The 24603-nt window shown below is 37.8% G+C and overlaps 1 protein-coding gene and 1 long non-coding RNA gene across 7 annotated transcripts in view; both read right to left on the bottom strand.

Moving 5' to 3' along the window:
• The window catches only part of LOC122645453, a 32388-nt gene extending 26440 nt beyond the window's left edge, over positions 1-5948 (bottom strand). Inside the window, exons 1-4 of one of the 6 annotated variants that reach the window (XM_043838757.1) lie at positions 5482-5947; positions 4769-4848; positions 647-1413; positions 57-475 (exon numbers count right to left, since the gene is read on the bottom strand). In XM_043838757.1, the coding sequence (XP_043694692.1) occupies positions 57-475; positions 647-1413; positions 4769-4848; positions 5482-5550 (1335 nt within the window). In that variant the 5' untranslated portion in view covers positions 5551-5947. Of the gene's footprint in view, positions 1-56; positions 1416-4747; positions 4849-5477 lie in introns of those variants that run through there. The other 5 variants (XM_043838758.1, XM_043838755.1, XM_043838754.1 and 2 more) reach the window with 5 other exon arrangements.
• Positions 5949-8703: 2755 nt separating this feature from the next.
• LOC122645667 lies at positions 8704-12220 on the bottom strand. Its single transcript, XR_006330499.1, has 3 exons — positions 12209-12220; positions 11601-11607; positions 8704-8779 (listed from the first exon to the last, which is right to left on the bottom strand). It is a non-coding gene; the product is annotated as an uncharacterized LOC122645667 (long non-coding RNA).
• Positions 12221-24603: the final 12383 nt, after the last annotated feature.

Genomic DNA, 24603 nt, shown 5'->3' with positions numbered 1-24603 from the left:
AGATAGATGTGTTCAAAAGTGAAACTTGAAAACAAAGAAAAAAAAATAGTACTTACATCATCCTCCTCAATATCTGATCCATCACTCTCATCAATGGGCTGAGACTGAACTGATGGGTCATGCATATCAGCTACCTCAGGTGAAGCACAGGGCTTCTCAACTTGTCCATTTTGTTCTGAGCATTTCACAGCTTCAGTTTCTGGATCCCCACAATCAGTAGCACCTTCAGCTTCCAAGCATGGATAGACCTTCATTGAAGCTGAAGGACTTCTATCAAGGCTAGGATTACTTTTTTCTAATTTCGAATGAATGGCAGCACAGTTAAATGCAGTTGTTTTCTGGCCAGCATCATAATCACTAATTCCCACTCTATCCAATGACGACTCTACATGTTCCATCGAACATTCAGAAGGTTCTCCTCGAAGATGAGAACAGGGGTTCTCTTCTAGATCCTTGGCATCTGCATCACAAAAGATTGCTTTACCACTGTGAAAAGGAGAATATGGAGTCTGTAGTTTTGGTGAACAATTGCTAGCATAGACATCTTTTGAGAAAGTATACTCCGATGAATCTGTCTTATGAGGAAAAACCAGAGTAGTTGCAAATGCAGGACTATTCTTCTGTACAGATTCTTTGAAGAGTATACCTGATCTCCTAGAGTTACTATGGCTCTCTTCCATTTCACAAGGAAAATCATTGAGACATCCTGCAGTGTGAACATCAACTTTCTTTTCTTCACTTTCCGGATGAAAGCTACAAACTGAAGCTGAACTACATGATACATTCTTTCTGTTCATGTCCACAATATGGTGACCATTTGGCACATCAGCATCGTTAGCTCCACTAACACATGAAACATTATCGCCATGGCAGTCAATACCTTTGCACTCCTGATGTTGATTTGAGAAGATTCCCTGGTCTAAATTAGATGCAGTATGACTGCCTGCTGAAATTACAGCTCTCTGACCTGAAACAGGTTTGGAAATAGGCTGATCTTGACCATTCATTCCACCTAACGAGTGTTTTGGAAGCATCTCAACATCTCCAGATGCATCAGATGTTCTCAAAGCCATTTTACTTTCAGCGTTTTCAGAAAATGAATCATGACTTGAACTGGCACTGAGTAAGTTACTAGTTTCACTGGCTGTAGGTTGCTGATCACTGCATGCTCTGCTCTTAAAAGAAGGTAGCATACCAGCATCGTTGAAAGAACACCGACTAGCTACCTTTCCCCGACATGTTTCATCTGAAAATTCATCCTCAGTTTTTGATGCCATGAAGGAGACAGCTCGGTTAAAATGCATACATGATGAGCAGGGAGCTGAGCATACATTACATGTCCCAGATTCCACCTTCATTTGTATGTTCTCACTTGGAAAATTCCTAACAAATCTTTTCTCAGCTTGAGATGATCTCTGGTAAGAAAAAGAGACGAAGTATGTAAGCAAGAACAAAGAACTCGCAAACAAATTAAGTCATGCTGAAAATGAAGTAGCTCAGTAGATCTAAACTGCAAAAACACAACCACCATAAAACAGAAATAAAATCCATACAAACAATACAGGTATGATGGAAATTTTTCAATAGCATCATGATACAGAAGATTGGATTGGAAACATGAAAGTCAACTGCACATGGTTTGATCAGGTGCAGCAAAAGCCAATGACAGAAAAAATGGGAAAGAAAGAGAGGTAGTTGAGGGGTTCTGAAAAAATGATGGGAAAGATTCAATGATAATTAAAAAGAAAATATAGCCATATAAAGATTCGGAAATATGGAAAAGGATTCATGTGGCCAACCCCAAACTGCAACGATTAATTGATTTGAATTGAATTTGCATTCTGCTGCTTTTCTCGGAGACGTAAAGAAAATCCAAGATGCATAGATGGGAAAAGAAACACATCAGGGAAGGTATAAAGGCTTCTCTTATGGAAGTACAGACCTGAGGCCCACAGATGGTGTCTATAGGATTGCATAAGTATGGCTGAGGTAGCATGTGTACATAGTCACTCGTGCAAAATAGAAAACTAAAAGCTCCTACATTGAATTGATTTCGTAACTAAATAATCTGAAGGTTCCTCCATTAGTCTAAGAAGAGCTATTTCAATTTTTTTAATTTGCTCAAGTAAGCTAGATGACTAGAACAGTTTTGATCTCTATTGTGATACAACTGATTTTGAGTCAAACATGAGCAGGGTGGAGTAAGTGATGCTGGGAGGTGGTTGACAGTCTGTATAAACACTGTTATTACACATATATTGATTGATGAACGAAAACAGTTTACAGCTCAATCACTCTCTTCCGCAGCATGAGTTTATTGTGTGAATGTGATTTCCTTCACCATGAGGTGGGACTCCAAATTTTCTTCTTTCTTCTCTTTCTCTTTTCTTTTTTATTTTACAGAGCCTGCAACTGCATAATCCACACAACCACATTTATACTCCATCAAACCATGAATCCGTATTCAGGCATTAACCTCCAATCCCTCTTTACTCTATTCCCCACAGAATCCCAAAATCAACAGTCAACTGTGGTCTTCCCAACTTTGAAAAAGAGGTTTCTAAATCAAAGGATAGCATACTCACGTAATCTACAACCCAAGAGAAACCTATTTCTTTAAAAACCCCACAAAATACAGTGCTTCAACATCACCATTATATTTCTTGGAAATCCAATAATCATATTATTGCCCTCTAGACGCAATACTGTGGAAGCCTATTCAAAAACCATCTTCATTTGATAATAACATAGGTTTTTTCTGGTAAGTAGTTGAACTTCTACAATTGACCATAGTTGCTTAATAACATAGCACAACCTTTCTGAATCATAGTTGACAGCTCTTGGCCCATTCATGTGGGGGGGGGGGGGGGAAACTTCCTGTCTATTTGTTGATATTCTAAAAAGACCACCACACACAATAGAAAATTAAGGTGATAATTTAAAAAGACAAGTGCCAATTAGGTCACAAGATAGACCACGTAGAGTGGTCTTGAAATCTATGGTGAGAGGATAATTGGATTGGAAAGGTAATAACTTTTCAGAAGTATCATTCAAGAAACCCCTGGATATGTTGCAAACAACTTCCTAAGATCAAAAGCTTCTACCTCATGATCCTAACATGCACCAGAATACGTCTTTGAACATTGAGTGGATTCCATATGGGGACACAATCAAGGGGTATTTAGTTATCATAAAGATTACGTTCATGTTGCTTTAGGTAGACCTGAATTTCGTAACCATTAACTGGCTTGAGAGTTCATATTTATTATGAAAATTGTTATAAAGCCTTATAACACACAGAACAAATCATTGTTTGAATTGTATGAAAAGTTTTGGGTGCTTATATGGAACACACATAGAAAGTTTTTCCTATTCTCTACTAAAGATTATTTGTTACAATGACAACTATTCCCACTATGGCCAATAATTCTTTTTTCACAGGTTGGAGTCATTTTTCATTCCTACATCAAAATATAGATCTTACTTTTACCAAACAATACATCACAGTTGTTCAATGGGCATTAACAACATTAACAGGAATACTCTATCCTGTCAAAATTATGTGGACCATATCAATAAACAATAAGAAGAAGTACAAATCTGAATAAGAAATACCATACAAGACTATAATACTTTGAGCATGCAGGATATGACACCAAGGAACGGAAAAAATGCACCAATACAATGTTCTCCTCGTTGTGATGAAGAGCCAAATAAAGGATGCCTCAGACTGACAATCTATAATTCAAGTTAGACTTAATCTCATTATGATGAACGGGTCATAGGTGTGTCTGTGAATTTTGCCTCTTGTAGGGAAATAATTTCATTCTTCGATTCTCATGCATGTACGAGGAGATGAGTTGATAACTTAATGCCAAATGTAAAGTCAACAAGTTCTAACACAACAGACTTCTGAAACTACAATATGCACTCCATGCATCTTCAACATGAAGAAATGTGGTATACGATGATACAAATATTCAGGAAAAATAAGCAGCCGCATATAGCCCGTATACGCTACACCCTCCCGTGCACATCTAATTCTCGGTTGAAACTGACCGAAATCTCTAAGTTTTCATGATTTCAGGCCTGGCCGAAACGAAAGCCCAGAGTTTCAACCAAGTTTTGACCCTGGGTTTCAACCCAGGAAGGCCCAGGGTCAAATGTCGAAACCTCAAAATGAGAACCGGCACGTCTCCGTTTAGGGCCTCACCGAAACCAGGTCCAAAACCAAGATATCGACTCTTGATACAGGCACATATAATGACAGACTAGCAAAAATACAAAAAGAGCCTGAAAATTAAACTAATACAATAAGGCTTCATGGGCACAAGTTTCATAAAAAACAAACCACACAGCAACCTTCCAAAATAATCAGAATACGCAGCGCATCTTAATGATAGAGAGGTTTAAAGCTTTGTTGCGAAACCCACATTCAACGTCTCCTATGCAAAGAGAAAATCAAAAACTTCATCAAAATGAGCTTATTGACTTCACTTAATATACATATCCTTAGATAACAAATGCCTTTAGCATTGTAGAATTGCATAGCATGTAGAAAATATAATTAGCATGGATAACCTTAAGCTAAATAACCATTCTCGATAAAATAAAAAAATTAAAAAAAAAACATAAAACAGAAACTAGATTCTACTTTCAGTAGTTCAAAGTCCATTTAATTATACAATATCCAAGTCAAATAAACCAAACTTGCAGGAGAAGTCTCCAGATGCGAACATGAAATTACCCTGGTAGTCAACGATGTCTCACCGTATTCGTCTGAATGTCAAGGTCCCCTTCATCCACAGGTCCTTGTATGCGGCAACTCCCTTTCAGGACTGGCGTCATCTAAAAAGCAGGTTTATCTCAACATGAATAACCTTCTCTAACAGATTAATACAGAAATAGACTAATACAAAAACACCGAAGTAGCAGATTATAAAAACTACAATATCACTGAAGCACACGCCACCTCCCAAAAAACTAGGATAAAAAATCTAGTCTTTCAAAGTAATGCTAGCATCATCACAATGCAGGAGTGACAAGTAGCAAAACCAAGATGGATTCAAATGTTTCTAAGTGCTTCATGTGCACAGAATAGAGGGAAATAAATCAGTAAATGAGCCACAGACCAAAACCATTCACATAAACCAATACATGCAATTCAAGGTTAATCAACACCGTAGAAGGAAAAAAGCATACAACGTCAATTGGAGCTCAACTTCCAACATCATAGAAAACCCTAATTCTCAGAGAAAATTAAACACAACCGACCATCCGAAAGGAAAAAATCATCAAAATCTACTACGGGATCAAACCGCATAACCCCAACCCCCAATAGATTTATAGCCACCAAACCATAAACATACATAAAAAAACAAAAATTGAAATTAAAAAAAAAAAATCATCCAACTCAAACAACAATTCCGAAACCCTAATTGAACAGGGGAAAAACAGGAAAGAGTAAACATCTTTACATGCCTCCGGTTGCGTAAGCAAATCAGTGATAACGTAGAGCTCTCTCAGGGTCCGTTCCCTGCGTCTCGTCATTGCCAAAAGTGACCAGATTATCAAACCAAACCAATCAATCAGCAGAATCGAAACTCCACCATCATCACCAACAAATTATGGCTCTTAAATGACATCTCTGTCGTCACAGGAATTCGAACCATCCGAGAACCAAAAAATATCTATAATAGGGCAGAAGGATAATCAGAAGACGAGATATAGAACCAAAATGCTATTGTAAATTGGTTAAACTTCGCCCACAAAATATTCAGAAGAGACCCTCAAAGGAATTGTAACGGATCTGACATGCAATTTCTAGAGGGTCCGAAGAATCCATGGCCGATATAGCGTTACTAACACACAAAAACAAGGTCTTTTCCCCCCCTCTCTCTCTCTCTCTCTCTCTCTCTCTCTCAGTCACTCTTTCTCTGCTATGCCTATGCTCTCTCTGGCTTAAATTTCTCTCTCTACAGCTAAAATGATCTAATTGAGGAAATGTCAATTAATTCGTGATTTTTGGATTTTTGCGTTATGTGAGGTGGTGATTTGATTTTGAAGCGCCGATTCCGTGCCCTTAAGTTAAACCTCTTCTTTCTTCTTCTTCTTCTTCTTTTTCTTTTTTTCTTTTCTTTTTTTTTTTTTTTTTTTTTAGAGGGTAAGAACGTGTGGATCACACGTGTATTGAATCGTGCGGTTCTGATCAACGTCAGATCTCTCTCTCTGCTCGCTAGCGTGTGAGTTCTGTAGACACACCGACTGTACCACAAACGTGTTCCTCAGAAACTGCCAGCATTCCTTTCTCTTGAAGCAAGAAATCAAGAATAGGGAGATTGTTTTTATCAAAAAAAAAAAAAAGAATAGGGAGATTTTCATCAGCCGAATCTGTATTCAACACGTGTTGCCATATTGATTGATTATTTAAAGCTGGACTTTTATAGACGTTGATGGGGTTGTATCATATTTTTTTTGGAAAAATTACGGGTACACCCCTATACTTTGCATTAAATACAAATCGACCAAATGTTTCAAAATGTGAACGAATGCACTCCCTGTAGTTTCAAAACCTTGCTAAACTAACTGACCGTTAGCCATCCAACGTTAACTGATGATGTGGTCTTCAGAGTAGAGATGAAATGTCAATTTTACCCTTTCAATCATTGTATACAACTATTGCACCCATTTCATTCTTTTCTTTCTTATTCTTCTTCTTCTTCTTCACCAATCGAAACCGCCATCACCAGCTCCACTTTCCTTCCTCTTGTGTTTCCTTTTTTGGGTAACACAATCTCTTTGGTTTGTAACCCAACCAAGTTCTGGGATCTCCAAACTTCCTTGCTCAAACTTTTCTGCAGCTTCCCAAATGGAATTCAATCCCGCACAGGCCAAACCCATCTGATTCAATAGCATTCCTATCACAAGACTTTTCTTCTGACCTACCACAATCCATACTTAGAGATGGCGCTTCTCAGCATCAAATACGCATCATGTTGATTCCCACGCATCTGCAGCTTCACCCCAATCTGTGCCTCAATTCCACCAACTATCGCATTTGGATGTTTTAATGTGCTACTTCAAGTTGTTTTGGTTCTGGCAAGGATGAGAGGACTGAGCTTGCTAGAAGCAGTTGTTCCAATGCTGCTCTGTTTTCGCCCATGCCGTTGTGGATCAGACCCATGAGTCTCCTGGCCTCGACTTCTTTGATGGAGCTATTACTGCTGCATTTGGTATTGTTGTTATAGATCTTGAGGGCTAGGGAACATAGTTCCTCTGCCTCCTTGAAATGCATGAGTTGCAGGTAAGACTCGGCTATGTATCTGCAAGTTTCGATGACCTGTGGATTTGACATTCCCAGTGACTAGGTTTGGACAATCGAGACCCGATTGGAAGGAATCCATGACAACATTATTGTACTTACCCAATTTGAAGTAGATGTCCCCGAGCAGCATGAACACAGAGAATGAGGCGTTGACTAGCTCTGGGTTGAGATTTAAATCAAAGAAATAAGATAATGCAACTGACTTGCGGAGCACTTGGATGGCTGCCTCGAATTGACCTAGTTTGCAGAGGGTTGCGGCCAAGAGTTGGAAGTTGGTTAAGAGGAAGGAAGGTGGAGCTGGTGATGGCGGTTTCGATCAGTGAAGAAGAAGAAGAAAATAATGAAATGGGTGCAGTAGTTGTATACAAAGATTGAAAGGGTAAAATGGACATTTCATCTCTACTCTAAAGGCCACATCATCAGTTAACGTTGGATGGCTAACAGTCAGTTAGTTTAGCAGGGTTTTGAAACTACAGGGGGTGCACTCGTTCACTTTTTGAAACCTTAGGTCAATTTGTATTTAACGTAAAGTACAGGGGAAGTACTTGTAATTTTCCCTTCTATATTATGGGATTGAGTTACTTGTCCGACTACGTGGCATACGCTAGCACCTCCCTGTGTCTATCTCTCTCCTCCCACAATAAGGGGCAGATATGTCATTTCATCAGAGGGAGGAGAGAGACAAACATAGGGAGGCACTAGTGTATGCTACACAGCCTAACAACATTCTTTTCCCCTTTATTTATTTAGAGAAAAATGATGTTGTCTGATCGTGTGGATCATGTGCCAAGACACATGAGCATGAAAAATTACTGCCCCACCCCCATGAGATCAAAAATTCCATTTATATTGATGCCTCCTAAATGAGCTGTCATTAGCCCCCGCATTGGTGCAAGGGCCACGCGACCAGGCAGGGATCTCTTGCTTATTTTTTCGAGAGGGGGGAAGATAGATAGACCCAAGGAGGGTTGAACTCATTACCTCTTGATTGTGAGGTGTGGTCATTGTTAATTGAGCTTTCCCTCTTTGGGAAAATTAAGGCAAGAGCCAGACTCCTTGGGCATATTTTGGAAACTAAATTTAGGCAAAGAGCTTTTACGGTTTCATTCATAAGTATCAATAGGAACCCACCTAGTTGTATGATGTGGATTAGTGACATGGAAATGCTGATTATTGGATATTTGGAAAATAGTTTGAATCGGCCACATATTTAAATTCAATCATATATATCATGCACTTTTTTTGCAATCTAAGCATTGTCGTGCACTCTCTTGGTAGTCCTAGATTTTTTAATTTAGGTTACCACTTGGCCAACTCCAATTGAATTGAAACAACCAATGAGAAAAAGACCATTGGGTCTACTCTACAAAATTTCAGCACCACTAGACCTGCTATGTGGTACAAATAGGTGGATTGTACAATGATACCATATGGACGGCCCATCCATAAAACCCACTCCCAAAATAAAATATGGAAGAGAGGTTTTTCAGCTGCCAAGCTGAGGAGCCAACCAACAGAGAGGGTGGGAGGCAGTCAGTCATCAATAGTGGCAGAGAGAGAGAGAGAGAGAGAGAGAGAGAGAGAGAGTTAGCATAGCAGCTCAAAGACCTCTTACCATTAAAAAAAATTCACCTTCATGTGAGTCGCTTAGTCAAAAAGGTTAATGGTGTGGCCCAATTTCATTACAATCAATTTTGGACTTATGGGCCAGGCACTCCAATCATTGGACCATCAACCAGAGAGTCTTTCAAATTGTTATTTTTGAAAAGGGAAAAGAAAGAATGTAATTAATAAGACCTGAAGAGGAGGTACAAAATGTACATTTTATATCCTCACACCCTCTGAGGTCTTTGTTGAAACATTGAATGTCTGAGGAGCTTTAAACTCCAATTTTCCTCTCGTCTCTTCCTTTCCTGTTACAGAATGAAGATCTGAACACGGGAATGTCTGAAGAGCTTTAAACTCTCCACCATCTGGTGTGTTCTCCTTCTTCCTCCATTCGGAGTGCCTCTCTTCACTATGGACTTCTCCTTGTTACCTCTCCCCTCTTCTCTCCCTGAGACACCCCTACCGGATACCCCAAATCTGCAACCGAATGAATCTGCTGATGAAGTCTCAGATGAGGATGACACTTTCTCTATTGATGATGAGTTTGAAGATCGTCTCATGCACTGTGAGAACCTCACTCTAGCAGGACGTAACCTAGCAGGCAGACGCTACAGGAAGCAGTCGGTGACTGAGGCCTTGATCGCTGCATGGAATATATTCCTCCTTCAAATGAGCCGAAGCTAACGGAATGGCTAAAAAGCTGGGACGCTTTGTTGTGTGTGGATAAAAGGAAAGCGAAGGAGACGTTGTCGAGGGCGTCGTTTGTTTGCTGGTACCTTTGGAAAGCTAGAAATGATCTAGTCTTGAATGGGAAATGTTGGACACCAGGCGATGTTATCTCAGCAGTGGAGAAGGCGTTTTGTGAATTTATGTCTACAAATAGCACCCCAACACCTAACACTAGCTCGGATCCACCTGAAGAAGCTACTCCAGATTGGCATTGGGAGCCTCCAAATGTTTGCATCATCAAAGCCAACTGTGATGCCGCTCTAGTGGGTGATAGTTCAAGGGGAGGTCTGGGCCTGGTGCTTAGGGACCACACTGGTACTGTGAGAAAGGCTATTTCGACCCCAACTCATCTTGGGTCAGTCATTCAAGGTGAAATTCTTGCTATCCGAAATGCCCTCACTGTTGCCTTAAATGAAGGCTATTCCCAATTACAAGTTGAATCCGATAGTAAGACTGCGATAGGGTTTATTCTGAAGCACAACAGAACCCCTCCATTGGATGTCACTGACATTGTCTCTGATGTGCAATGGCTCTTAACCTCATTCACATCTATTAACTTTTCTTTTGTTCCAAGGGCTATAAACTTTGTTGCAGATGCCCTGGCTAGGAAGGCCCTGCCTCTTATGTGTGAGACAGTCTGGCCACACTCCAGTCCCTGGCTTCATGATCTCTGTGTAAATGATGCCATCGGTTGTACACGTTTTGATTCTCAGTAAGTGCCCTCTTTACCAAATAAAATGTCTAACCTATGTTTTTTTTTTTTTGTGATTCATTTCTTATATTCATAAGTGAAAAAGATTAACGGTATGATCAAGCTTCCATCAGTAAATCCAAGGGGGAGATTGTCTAAAGCATTACAAGGGGTCAAGAGCTTCAAGATGAGGTGTCTCTTAGCCTTAGGATTATTTGTATCTTGTATATCGTCTTGTAATCTTACGCATGCATAGTGAAGTAACTAAACTAAAAGAAACTATCCCAAGTCAAATTGGTATATCTTAACCAAGACCTTTTAGTATTGTGCCTTGGGAAAAACCTTATCTAGATTGTTTATGAGGTTTTTTTTAACTTAGAATATATACTTTAATTATATTGGTTAGATTTCCTCCCTGAGTAAAAAATCTTATCTTTGCACAACCCCTAAGGGGTTGCCAGTGACCTGCCAACCAGTTCCCAACCAAGTTGGTGTGTCTGAGAGCCCTTAGAACTTGATGGTCATTAGATCCCGAGAGGGGCTTGCACAGGCGGTCTATGCTTATCCACTAGCCTATCACTAGTCGGCTAGTAATTGATCAATTATTAGCCAACAGTCAAAAAACAACTAGATAGCTGCAACGGTCACTTGTACCGACTTATCGGTTTGTGCAATCGGTCTACCAATTTAGGCAAATTTCCCACCACTCTGTTTCTACACATCCCTTTAAGATGATTTTATATGGTTGTGCAATTGGAATTGGATTTTGATCAGAACATGAAAGTTGTAGCTCTCTGAGTCTTGTTTCAATAATAAAAAATCAGATCAATCCGAGCTATATGGAGTAAGTTATATCCAAAACACTAAGCAGAGGGCAAGAAGCCAAGCTATATACAATCTGATTATTGTAGCAATGGCCATAAAATGGCTATATTTTTTTACCATTTTATGATTGTTGGGAGCCTCTTTTGGGCATATTTTTTGACCCATTCTTTTCCTATAAATAGAAGAAAAAAACATAAAAGAATTTCACGAGGTCAATGGGTTTTAATTGCAACACCTTTTAGGTGATATTTGAAAAACAATAAGAGTCAAGCTTGGAGGATCTCAAGAACACCCATGAGCTTAACTTGAATAATTCAAGCAAAGGATCTTGAGGAGAAGAACCAAGCCACATATGAGCTTCAAATGGAAGATTAGCTTTTAAGAGGTATAAGAATTATATTTAGCATGTAATTTTATATCTACCTCAGAGCTTATCTTTCTACTTAGAAGGTTTTTTTATTGAGCTTACATTAATATATCTATGTTTTAAAGACATTGTTTAATTGAATTGAGAAACCCAACTCCTCCTTTAATGGAGTTTATAAAGGTTAAGTGTGATCCTTAAACACTCTTGTTTTGTGTGAATCGATGAAAAACACCAAATTTGATGGTGAACCTAAAAAACCATTTGGTAAGTTGTGAACTTGTAAAACACTTAATGATTGCATAGTGAGCCATATAAAAATACCTTGTAAGGGTTTCATTGTTTCCTGGTAAAGCAATTGAATTAGTGGAAACGCAAGGAGTAAAGAACTTCTTGAAGTGGATGTACCCAAGGTTGTTGAACCACTATAAATGTTTATGTCATTATTCTATCTATTACTCGTATCTTAATCTTTTATATTATATTGAATGTGTAGTAAATTTTAACATATTTTATTACATCCACTAGGAAGTTGAATTATGTTTAAACTCAGAGTATCTATTGAGCAACTGTATTTTAAAATGGTTAAGATTTTTTTTAATATCCAATTCACCCATTTAGATTACCACACAATCTAACAATTGGTATCAGAGCAGTTGCTCTTCACATAAGAAGTAAAATTCCTTAGAGTGTGGCATGTTTAGAGGGTATATAGCTCATTACCTGTTCAAAAATTTTACTCCTCATTTTGTTCATTTGCTTAATATTGTTTTTGCTTTATAAGTCTGCTTGTTAATAAGCTATCCAGCATGACTCCATAAACAATGAAGATGTACAAAACGAAAAAAAAAAACAATTAGTAAATTATGCTGACCTCCCTTGACCTTTCTGACAATTAAGCAAACCTCTAATGTGTTTCTAACATTTATTCAAAGCTCCCGTATTTTACAAACTTCGTTGCACTCAGCCCGAGTCTGTTAGTGTTTTACGGTTAGGTAACGGCTTAATTTGAAAATCAATTTTTTTTATTAACCATACTACCCTTGATAGGGTTGATGTTACCGTTTTATCCCTTAAGGAAGTTACTCCATCGTCCTTAATGAAATGCTAACTCAATCCATCATCTCTGACCTCGTCTCTGCTACCTTCTATGAAATCTCTCAATCCTAACCTACAAATCTAATTGATTGCCTGACGCTCCTTCACCCTATGCACTGTGGCCAGCACTTGTTGCTGCTCTGCAAGGTACTCCCTATCTCTTGTTCCTCTTCCCCAACCCTTTTTTATTCTTTGCAAACCTATCCCAATACAAGCAACCCCTGAAATACCAAAATATCGCTGCCTCCTTCTATCTGCGATCTACAACCAAAACCCCCGCCGCACCTCACCCTGCATCAACACTTCCCTCCTTAATAAGCCCCACCAGGCAACATGAACCTACCTGAGTTAAATCGTAATCTTAGAAACCTCCCACCTCAGCCTTATCATTAATGATCTTGACTGGGAGCTTCAGAAAATTTTCCCTTTCTAATTCGGATATTTTGGAGACTGGTGAGTTCAATGCCACCGATGAGAACAAGTGATTACCTTGAATTGGATGGATTTTCCATAATTTGAGTCTGTAACATGAAAAAAAAATCATTGTAATAAGAAGAAATGCACTTCCTAAGTTCATTGGGTAATCAACTAACCCAATCAAATAAACCCTATAACCAAAATAAAAACCAAAACCTAAAAAATGGGGCAAACTTCCGAAATACAGAGGAGAAAAATCTTTGAGCACTTCAGGTGATGATTCTAGAAGCTGGATCCACAATCTTCGAAAGCCATCCATTGTTCTTCCCTCCTTTCACAGGGTTCCTCAGCGAGCTCACTAGTCGATCATATGGCGGTGCCTCTCTTCGAAACTGTTGTTTTTGAAATTTTCCACCTACTCCTTCATATTCACCTGCCGCTGCGGTAGACATGAAAAAAAGCTCAAACTTCGTAGCTTGGGCACAAAGACAATGAAACAGAGAGAAAGAGAGCGAGATATGTGAGATTTGTATTTGTATGGTTTCTCTGATCAGGAGAATGAAGAAAAGCGGAAGAGTGGAAAAATCGACTTTTGGTCGTTTATATATATGGCATTTTGCAACAAGCTCATAGCAGGTTTTTTACTAATATTGTTAGCTTCAAGGGGCGCATGTGTAATTGTAAAAAATGTAGGGAGGTTCGCATAATTGTCAAAAAAATTAAGGAAGTCAGCGTAATTTACTTTAAAAAATATGGAAAAATTTCATGGACACCCCCCCTAAAAGTATCCAATATCTCAGAAACTTACCATACTTGGTCAAACTAGCAAACTTCCCCCTGACGTTAAGCAGGGTGACCCCCCAAGATAAAATGTCGATTTTACCCTCTTAGTATCACCCAAAGTAGAAAATGTTGATTTTACCCTCTTGGAAAAATTACTAGGGCAAGACCAGATTCTTCTCGTTGGAGCGCGAAGAATAGAACCACCGTGGGCGATTTCATCTCCAGCGATTTCTTCCAGCTTTGTCGAGAATAAAGTCTTGCGATTTCTTCTCTGGCGACCATTACCAGCGGCATCTCCCTATCCCTTTCCTTCTCCATCTTCGAGTTATAGGTTTAGATTTGGGTATGGTGAGTTACATCACAGCAGGATTGGGTTTAGGGCTTGAGAAACTAGGGCTATTCGTGGGTCCATTCGGTGCTCTTGCTCTCTTGAATAAACCAATTTGACTTGGTAAAATAGGACTGTGGACACACCATTCTGTCTTCCAACGTTTTCGCTGGGCTGAAGGAGGAAGACGCAAGAACAGGGACATCCAAGAATTAAAAAGCCTTTGATAGAAGAAACATGTTTGTCCTGTATATTAATTAACCCCAACCAAATCTGATAACATTCACTTGATGTACCACTATTCCCATTTCCCATCCAGCATATGGAAGGGGATCAAAACCAAGCAGCAATATGGATTAATTTTTACTCAGTGCACAACACATCCAGAAAAGAAGTACAATCAATGTCCAGGAGGGAGATTTTTCCCATGTATAAATGACTTGTGTGATCAAAACAGAATGGGAGACACTTTCGATATAGACTCTCATGAATGGCTCCCATTCCAGGAATCCACTTCTCTTCATTCAATGGATTGACATCAAGACGGTTTTGCGGTAACCGGATCCGATAAACGCCAACATTTGTTCGATCTATTGTAGAATAAAGGGGGGAAAGAAATTGAGAAAAATATAAAACGTCATCTTGTCTCTCTTTCAATGCGCATCTGTTATGTATTTATATTTCTCATATCTTAGCCTCTTCGTTTCTTCGTTCTCTCTGTGTCGTTGGAGGAAATCTATCTTCAAAAGCTTTTGCCTGCAAAAGTTAGGGCTTTCTTGTTTCAATTAATTTGTTGTTTGTTGTATTAAGGAAGGGAAAGTGGTGAGCTTTAGAGGTACATCCGTTTCATCCTTTGATCTTGGTTGCCCTAGAAGTTGGGATTTGTTCGTTGTTTGGAATATTTGATCTTTCTCTGCTTTTCTTCGTTCTCAGATTGATCGCAACGGCTGTTGCGTTTCATTTCTTCGTTATTGATAAACTGGGTTGAACAATCCGTTCAGAAAGATTATTATCACCCATCATCTTGATTTCCTTCTCTGTTGGGGAGTGCACTTCTTCCAAACCAGTTGCATCGGAAACTTTCAGATCCTTGGTGTAATGCCTAAATGGTCTCACATTTGGTTTACTCATGCTTTTCTGCTAGTGTCAATAAATAGGAGAACCGGTAAGAATAGGGAAGATGATGGATTCCGGTGTTGGATGCCGCTGGTGATGGATAGATGTAGGCTTTTCAGAACGCCGGTTCTCTACCATAGATTGGTAAAAGAGGGTTTTACCCTTAAGGGGTATTATGGAACATTTATCCCTTTTAAGGGTAATTTGGCCATTATGATAAAACTAACAGCAACTTAACCCCAAAAGCCTAACGGAGTGTACTAAGTTCAAATATCTTCATAAAATAAGGGTAGTCTGTGCCTTTTTGACCAAGTATGGTACGTTTCTGAGATATTGGATACTTTTAGGGGGTGTCCGTGAAATTTTCCCAAAAAATATTGAAGGGCAGTGTGACCCAAAGTGTTGAGTGGTTACTCAATAAGAGTTGGAGTTGAGATTTCACCCAAACTCACTTGTGGTAAAATGTTCTAGTTATGCTTGCATACTTAGGTTAGAATTCTATGTTTTGCTTATTAACTTAGGTTTTTACTTGCTTTCTTATTTCTCCTTTTTTTTTTAATAGCATATTAGCTTAGGTTTTTATTTTATTTTGCTTTCTCTTTTTGATGTGCATTCCTTATACTTCGTGAGTATTAAATCATGATTTTGTGTACTAACTTAGATGTTTCTTAACATATATTAATTTTTGTTTAAGTTCCTTTTGTCCCTTCAACTATGTGTTTTAATAGGTAATTTGAACCTCCAATGAGCATTGGCTAAGAATGAGAAAATATCTATTTACCAAAAAAAAAAAAAAAAGAGTGAAAAATATTTCATTGTTGAGAATGAACTCAATATTGGTAAATTATCTTTATGAACTCAATATTGGTAAGTTATTTTATTTGGCATCACTGAAACAAGATAACTCATGGGGTTATTAAACCTGATCTGACTTGCATTCTGAAAAATGTTTTTCAATGGCTGAGGAATCTTAAGATCCCCTACCATCTCCTATTATTCCCAGTGTTGTATTTATTCAGGATAATTTTGATATTTCTATTTTTGATGTGCTTAACTCATTACCCTAAATTACATTATCCTATCTTGATCTGCGTAGGAACTTCTAACTCAGACCTAGACAGAGTGGGGTGGACTTCTTGCATTATGTTAGAAGGACATTTTGTTTTTGTTGCTGCAACTCTGCAAGTCTGTTAAAGGGTTTTGAGTTTTGACCATGCTATAAGACTAAACATGAAGGATGCTCGATCTTCCTCTTCAAAAAATCCCATGGCCTTGGCGATTGGTCCACAATTTTTGGAGATTTCGGATATTACCTTAGGAATTTCTCTTTTATTTCATCAAGACCCTAACCTTTTGACTCACACAAACTTTTTGATTAATTTTGCCTCAATAATAGGCAACAATTTGTATTATATGGAGACAATATAGACAGCTCTCTTTCTCTTTCTTAATCTATAAATAGCAGAAAATAATCCCAAAGAGGGGACCGTAATTTGACGGTTGGCCCAATGTTCCAATTCAACGAGCATGTGGATAGTAGCGTTTTGGGTTTGATCGCTAAAGATCCTAAAACGGTACGGTGAGTTTTGGGCCACTCCACCTTTAACAAACTCAAACTCATGATTCAAAATTTGAAGATAAGGAAGACTTCAAGCTGAACCTCAAGAATCACGCCTTCCTAGTTCCTACCTTACATTAATGTGGTCGGTTGGTATTTAAACTGTAGAATTTGAAGCACAGTTTGTTTGACCAACTTCATCAAATATATATATATCCATTTTGTGTAAAGGTGGTACGCCGGCGGGATACCCAACCCTTTCTCATCTACTTTTTATCTAAAAAGTCTTGGAAAACGTTTAGTTCTATTTAGATAAATATGGATTCAGATCCTCTACTGCCGAGCTGCCCTGTAGGATCCTATTGCCAAGACACGGCAAAGTGGTAAATGATCGCCTTACTCCCACTAGGGCAAGGCGCTCCGACAGGGGTAAGGCAATCATTCCTCGCCTTGCTGTGTCTTGATAGTAGGGTCCTGTCGGGCAGCTCGACAGTAGAAGATCCAAATTGGATAAATATTATCTGTCCAGTCTCTAATGGGTTTCTAATCTCCATTCCAACTACCCATCAATAAATGATTAGGGTTTGGGTTGGATGCATATTTTTTTTAGGGTCAGCGTTCTATGTAGAGGAGCATAGCCCTTGTGCATGCCCAGGGGCCAATATAAGCGTGCATGTTGGCATCATGGGGGCGGGTCATTTGGGCCCCTCTATGTTTGGGCGTGGGTAGTACTCTCCCCCATAGAGATCTTTTCTCCATTTTTTTTGTTGTTTGAAACCTCATATAGATACGGGAAAAAGCTTGTGCGTATTGTTCGCACCTCGCAAGCTAACGGGCATTGTGTCCCTTTGAAATGCCTCATCCCATGCCGCTCTTGTATAATGTACCATCTCATATCCCAAATGGTGCCACCCGCTTGCTTACCGCAAACAAGTTGTATGCCTATCCCTCTCCCTTGAAATAAAATTCTAGTTCTAGATTTTGATTTATAGGACATTGTACTTTAATGTGATATCAAAACCATTCGATCCATTATGTTAGTAATACATCTTTGTATGGTCATTCAAAAAAAGAGGGATCACACATTACACTTGTACTATAACCCAAAAGAAGGGCAATATATGAACGGAAGTGTTGAGAATAATTCCACATCGGAGCACTCTGGGACATTGAATACTTTTATATATAGAATAATTGGACCTCTTCACCAAATAGCTTAAAGTTTTTAGATTCTGACATTTCTAACAGTTTTTTATTATTTTCTTGAAATCGAACATGTAGGGCCTGCTGCTCATGAGCTTACCCATATAATGCGATCAATGGACACTGGAGTTGGTTGGTGTAATTGATTATTAGAGTTCAAGTTTCTTGAGGATTGAAATTAACCATATGATTTCCTATTCAAAACACTTATGGGCCAGGAATAGTCATAGTAACTAGTAGAAGTTGTAAAATGAGCTAAGGCATTATGATATGAACTAATTTACTACACACTCAAAGGATTTGGCTCCTCTAAGACGCAAGGATGCGTTGCGCTGTGCCACACATCTCGACGATACGAGATGTGTGGCGCAGCGCATCCTTGCGCCATAGAGGAGTCCGATCCACCAATCAAATGGGTCTATATAGAATTACCATTAAGAATGATGGATTAGACTCATACGTAGACTGCACTTATGAAGGCCTATTAAGTACTAAACCTTGCAGGCTCGCCTCAAGGTATAATTGAAAGAAGTTTCTTCTGGATGAGATCCTTCATGATTTCATCCACTTCTTTGGTTTTGAGAGGATTTTGAAGCACTTTGCAAGTCAGGCGTCTGACTTGGCTGAGTTATCTACTTGTCTAAATAGAAGGTTCAAATGGTCATGTTGAAGATTTTATGAAAATAGTAATAAATAAATAAATAAATGAAGGGTTGGCAATTGGCGTTAAGCTGATGTAATATTATTTAACATGGTTGATTAAGTGGGGCCCACTTAAAAGCTCTTTCCATGAGAAAAAAATTCAAAAATTTGAAGCTTTACTTGGTTGTTTGGTTAGGTTCAACAATTCAACAAGCATATGGCACATGGTTTAAGCAAGTTCACGCAGTTCTCTAGACATCGAGAACATGTTAAACGTGTTAAATTAGGTATGAAGGATGTGTCTTCTTCCTCTTCTTATCTATGTATTTCTCTAATAGAAGAATGTTTTCTGTGCCGCACCGTAGGCAGCGCCCAGGCACATGGGCAGCCTGTGCAAGGGGGTAGGGTGGTCATTGCGCCCACCCCCATGTACCTGGGCACAGCCTGCGCAGCAGCACAGAAAACAGTGCCCCTTCTTTAATTCCTAGGAGAGCTAAACGTGTTCCTCTTTGCACTCTAATTAGTAAAGTACAATTTACCTCTTTGAAAATTTTCTTTGTTATTTTAAGCAGGGCGATTAGATCTAATTAAATTAGTTCTTAATTTTATGCCTACTTATTCCATGTTTTAGACTTTCTAAATTAATTTGGGGAAATTTATGAATACCCCCTTGAGGTATGCACTTTTTACCAATGCATCCATCTCTACGCACCATTTACACATACTTCTCCTATTTTTCATATTAATTGATAAGTTAGTCCAAACCGTTAATTGTTCCCAAAAACGTTAAAATTTTAACTGAACTATCCATATTTAGGGGTGTAAATGAATAGCCGAAATCCGTTTCTGTATCCGTGTCTGTATCCATTTAGCACTATTCGAATCCGTCCGAAAGCTAAACGGATGCGGATATGGATAGGTTATAGCTATCCGAAAAGCAATAGTTACATGTAAACGGATAAAATATCCGATCCGTATCCATGTCCGTATCCGTTTAGCACTATCCGAATCCGTCTGATAGCTAATCGGATGCAGATGCGGATATAGCACTATCCGAGCCGAATCCGATCCATTTACAGCCCTATGGACCATATTGTCCTTCAATATAAACTGAAAGAAAATGGTAGGGAAGTACGTGTTAGAACTATCCATTTGGGGAAATTTACCAATGCCTTTCATATTGAAGGGCAATATTGAAGGGCTACAACATCCTTACCCTCAACTCCGATTTTATAAGAGAAAAAGATAGAACCTGCCTGAAAGAAAGCCAACGATCATAACGACAATCAACCCAACAGCCATGATAGTTTTCAACCTATCGAGAATCCCATGAGTTAGGAAACCTGAGACCAGAAGTGTAAGAGACCCCAAATTAACCACCAATCTGCTCATAAGCGATAAGGATGACTCCAAAAGAGACGAGCCATCGTACAAGCTTGGAGAACCGATTCCTGGTCTTTGCGGGAACCTCTGTTTCTTCGCCACGACGGCGGAGAACGATCCGGAAACAAGCGTTGCGAATATCAACAAAAGTACTAACGTGCTAAGAGTTGATTTTCATTCAATATTGATCTCTCTTGGAGAGTTGATATAAATACAATACAATGGAATAGAGAAGGAAGGAAGAGAATAATGGAGTATTGAGTGGATCACATGTGATTTGGTTCTCATACAGAGAACAATGTAATATTATTTGAGTGGAATTGTGATCAGGTGTATGTGTTGATAGATATAACGAAACCCCTAAAAACGAAAATAGGGACGACAAGAACAAATTCAGTAAGCCTGCTTTCAAGGGTACGTTGAGACCAAAAATTGATGAGGGTATCCTGAGTACCTCTGAGAGGGATGGAACAGATGACGACCCATTAATAGAAGCCGATCGATTAGGTGATCAAGCAAAGGCGACCCTAGCTCACTCCAAAGTCCAAATACTCAAGAGCAACAAGGAAAGAGAAGGGTTTCCTATTTCAAGTTTCAACAATTCAGCAAGCGTGGAACCAGGGGAGAAGACGAGGTCTAGTCCACGAGGGGGGGACGAAGGAGAAACAAATCTGCTGGAGGAAGCTTAAGGCAGGGGAGGTCTGTTAGTGCAGAAGAGGAAGAAGAAGAGGAAGAAGAAGAAGAAGAAGAAGAAAAAGAAGAAAAAAAGTACATTAATGTCATTTTACCCTATCAAGGGTATATTGGTCTTAAATTTTTTTTAAAACACCTACCGTTTGTCACTAACAGGAAGGCTTGGACTAGCTTATCAATTAATATGAAAAGTGGGGGAGGTACATATAAATGGTGCGTATAGATGGATGCATCGGTAGAACATCCATACCTCAGGGGGGTATTTGTAAATTTCCCATTAATTTGTTCTAAGTTGAACTCTCTAGTGCGCCGTTCTAGAGAGGAGGCTCTTCTAATAAAAGGAAACTTTCCTTAATTTCATGGTCTGCTATCTATAAGCCAAAGCCTTTAGGGGATTTGGGTTTTCGATTAAACTCTATCAATAATGATTCTCTCTTATGAAGTTTTGGATGAATTCTGTTATCAAACCCTAACATTGTTTGGGGACGGATTTTCAAAACTAAGCCTTTCCTCAATTCTAGTATCTTGGATTTAATGTTCAAACCAAAGAGAGGATCATGGATTTGGAATAGTTTATCTTCGATTATTCTGTCGTTGCAAGGATTAGCATGTTGGAAAGTGGGCACAAGTGATTCAATTCCAATATGGGAAGAACCATGGATACCTCATATGTGACATATAGGTTCAACAATGACACCTTTATCTTCTTTTCGGTTTGTGTCTGCGCTTATATATAATCGTTGTTGAAATGTTCCCCTTAACTTTTTTGTGTTCCCCAATGATTTGTCTACTAAGATAAAAAAAAATATTGCTTGATCCTCTAATCTTCATTTGGATTTTTTGGTTTGTCCATTCACAAAAACAGGGATTTTATCAACAAAAGTGGCCACTAGAATATTAGATTCCCAATTACTTGGCCCCAGCCCCCAACACACTTTATTTGGATGTACATAGTAATTGTGACAAAACTTTATGGTGGTTACTTGGAAATTGAAAATCCACACCAAATTCAAGGTTTTCCCGTAAACTTCTTATTGATGGTGTTACCACTAAAGTAAATTAAGTGTTTTTCTTTCTATTTAATGATATTTGTACATTCTATGGAATAGAAAGAAAACTCAATGACATTTGTTTCTAGGTTGCCCTTTTTTCACAAAGGATATGGGCATCTTTTGATATCTTCATCATCTTCACAGATTTAGGATAGGATTGATTCAAGTTCTGAAATTTGGGTTCCTATTTCCTCTCTTTCCATGATGGATTATTTAAACATGACAAACCTGATTCTCTTACCATTATTAGTGATGGTAGCTTTGTAAGTGATATTGAAGAAGTGGGATGGGATTGCTGTGGTAATTTATAGGAAGAATTTTATTATTGTCTGTGAGGATTATGAATATGCAGGGACAACACAAGAGGCAGAAGCCAAGGGATTGCTCCATGGACTGAAGCAAATAGGTAACTTGGGCGGCGCTTATATTGACATTTGGATTGATTGTGTGGATGGCTGACTCAATCTTCTTATTAGTGGCTATGAGAGGTTTTTACTACTTAATGGCATGTCAAATCCATTTTTAAATCATTTACTAATGTTTGTATCAAGAAGAAGAATAGATTGCGTATTAGTAGTTTGACCTTGCTATTACAACTAGATGTGGTAGGCAACAAACTCTTTGTATTGATGATGTATCTTCTTTTCTTTTCACAAACTAGTAATTTAAATTAGGAAAAATTAATTGACATATTAGTGTGTTCTCTTTCAAAATGCGAAAAAAAACCTCTACATTCCCTATTCCTAAAGTAATTGAAATATAACCTAATTATTAATTATTGTTAGTAGTACACACTGTCTCGCAATCTCTGTTACTTTTTTTTTCTTCTTGATCATGTGTGCCTCTCTGTATATGCAAAATGAGGCACTTCCTAATTACATGAACCCATTGACTTAATGTGAAAGATGCCAATATATACAAATAACGTATAGATTCCTCTCCTATAAATTAAGATGAAAAAACAAAATAAAGTATCAATTATAAAACAGGAAAAAGATCCCATACGTACAATCTTGATTTCTCATTCCCTCTCACAATCTCTACCCACCTTGACCATTAGCAAACAAAATGAGGGCTGCTGATAGATGATGAGTCAAAGAGATACAAAGAAATATCATGTTTTTTTCATAATATTAGTTCTTTAGTGTTAGATGTTTTTTTTTTTTTTGAGAAATTGAAATAAAGAAACCTAAATCATTTCCCATAAAACTAGAAGGAAGAAAAGTCATTATGCTCTCTATTTTTGCCTCACTCATATTTAATCCATATATGTCTATCAAGTTTGATATAGTACCTTCTAATTTAACATGAAACAATTTACATAAAATAAAAAATGCTTATCTTCCACTTAACTTCATTATCTAACAATCATGAAGATGAATCTATTAATGTATAATAGAAAATATCACTTTCTAATTAAGGATATTTAGTCAAATTAATTATATGAAATTATTAATTGAAAGGTCATTCAAAAATAGAAATTCTACGAAGACAAAAAAAAAACTATGTAAATGGCGCATCTACCCGTTGCCGTATTAGACTTGTTTAACTCTCACTTTCGTTCACATGATTGTAGGATAATTAAATAATAGATTTGACAAAAAAAAAAATAGAGTAATATTTTTTTGACCGAGAAATATATATTTTTGTATATAAATATTTACGTATGTCTTTGTATGTACCAATACATGGATAAATAATGGGACAATAGTTAGTTGGATTGATAGGCATACATTTATAAATAAATTTATTCATATAATTTAAAAAACTATAACAGTCCATTTAAAAATTACTAGTTGGAGGATGTTAGGAGAAATAAATTATGGAACTAGTGACTTGCTGATTTGAAAATTGATATAAGTAGAAGCTTTTGAATCGTTTTTTATACATTTTAATTATAATTAAGGGAGCCTAATGTACTCGTATGTTACAAATATACATAGAACCAACTAATTTCTTGAAATATTATTAAATATAACAAGTTAATTGTCTATAATCTATATATATATTGGTTAGAATTGTTTATAATATATGAATCATAGGGCATTTGTTGACCTAAATAATATTAATATGAGAAGATGGTAAACAATATTATCTCAAATTTTCCCTTTTTTTGGGCGTGGGCAAGAGGGAGGAAATAAAGTAGATTACAATATTTTTTTTTTGGTAACAAAAATAGATTACAATATTGCTTAACAAAATAGTGTACAATTCACTTAAACCTCAACTTAATCAACCCATTTTCCATTCGCTCATATGTAATCAGGGTTTAAGGTAGGGATGTCAATTATAGACCCGGATTGGCAAAGCTAATCGGTACCGACCGATGAAAAATTGAGACCGTTACAAATATGCCGGGCTTGAAAACTGATTGGTTATTAATCGGTCGTTCCCGGTGTATACTGAGATACTGACGGTCAGCCCGACTCCATGACCAAAATTTATTGTAAATGACCTTTTTATGGTTAAGACTTAAGATATTAATGGGCTCTGAACACAAGAATGTGTATTTGACTAATATATATCAATTTATAAAATACTAATTAATAATGATTTGAAATGACAAAATACCTATTGACAGAAGTTAGAAGAGATATTAAAGTATGGGGAAAGGTTTTGTACACGGTCATGTAAACCGTGTACGTGAGAGGGTCTCTCACAAAAAGTTGTGAAAGTAATAAATGCTCACCCATTAATTAATGCTTTGAAACTCCCATGTTCTCATATACACGGTTTACACGACTGTGTACGAAACCTTTCCCTTTTTTTTTTTTAACATATATTCTGTT

This window comes from Telopea speciosissima, chromosome 11 (genome assembly GCF_018873765.1).
Source record: "Telopea speciosissima isolate NSW1024214 ecotype Mountain lineage chromosome 11, Tspe_v1, whole genome shotgun sequence".
Classification (NCBI taxonomy): Eukaryota; Viridiplantae; Streptophyta; class Magnoliopsida; order Proteales; family Proteaceae; genus Telopea; species Telopea speciosissima.
The sequence above is the reverse complement of the archived record's forward strand: the minus strand, read 5'-3'. Positions and strand labels throughout refer to the sequence as shown.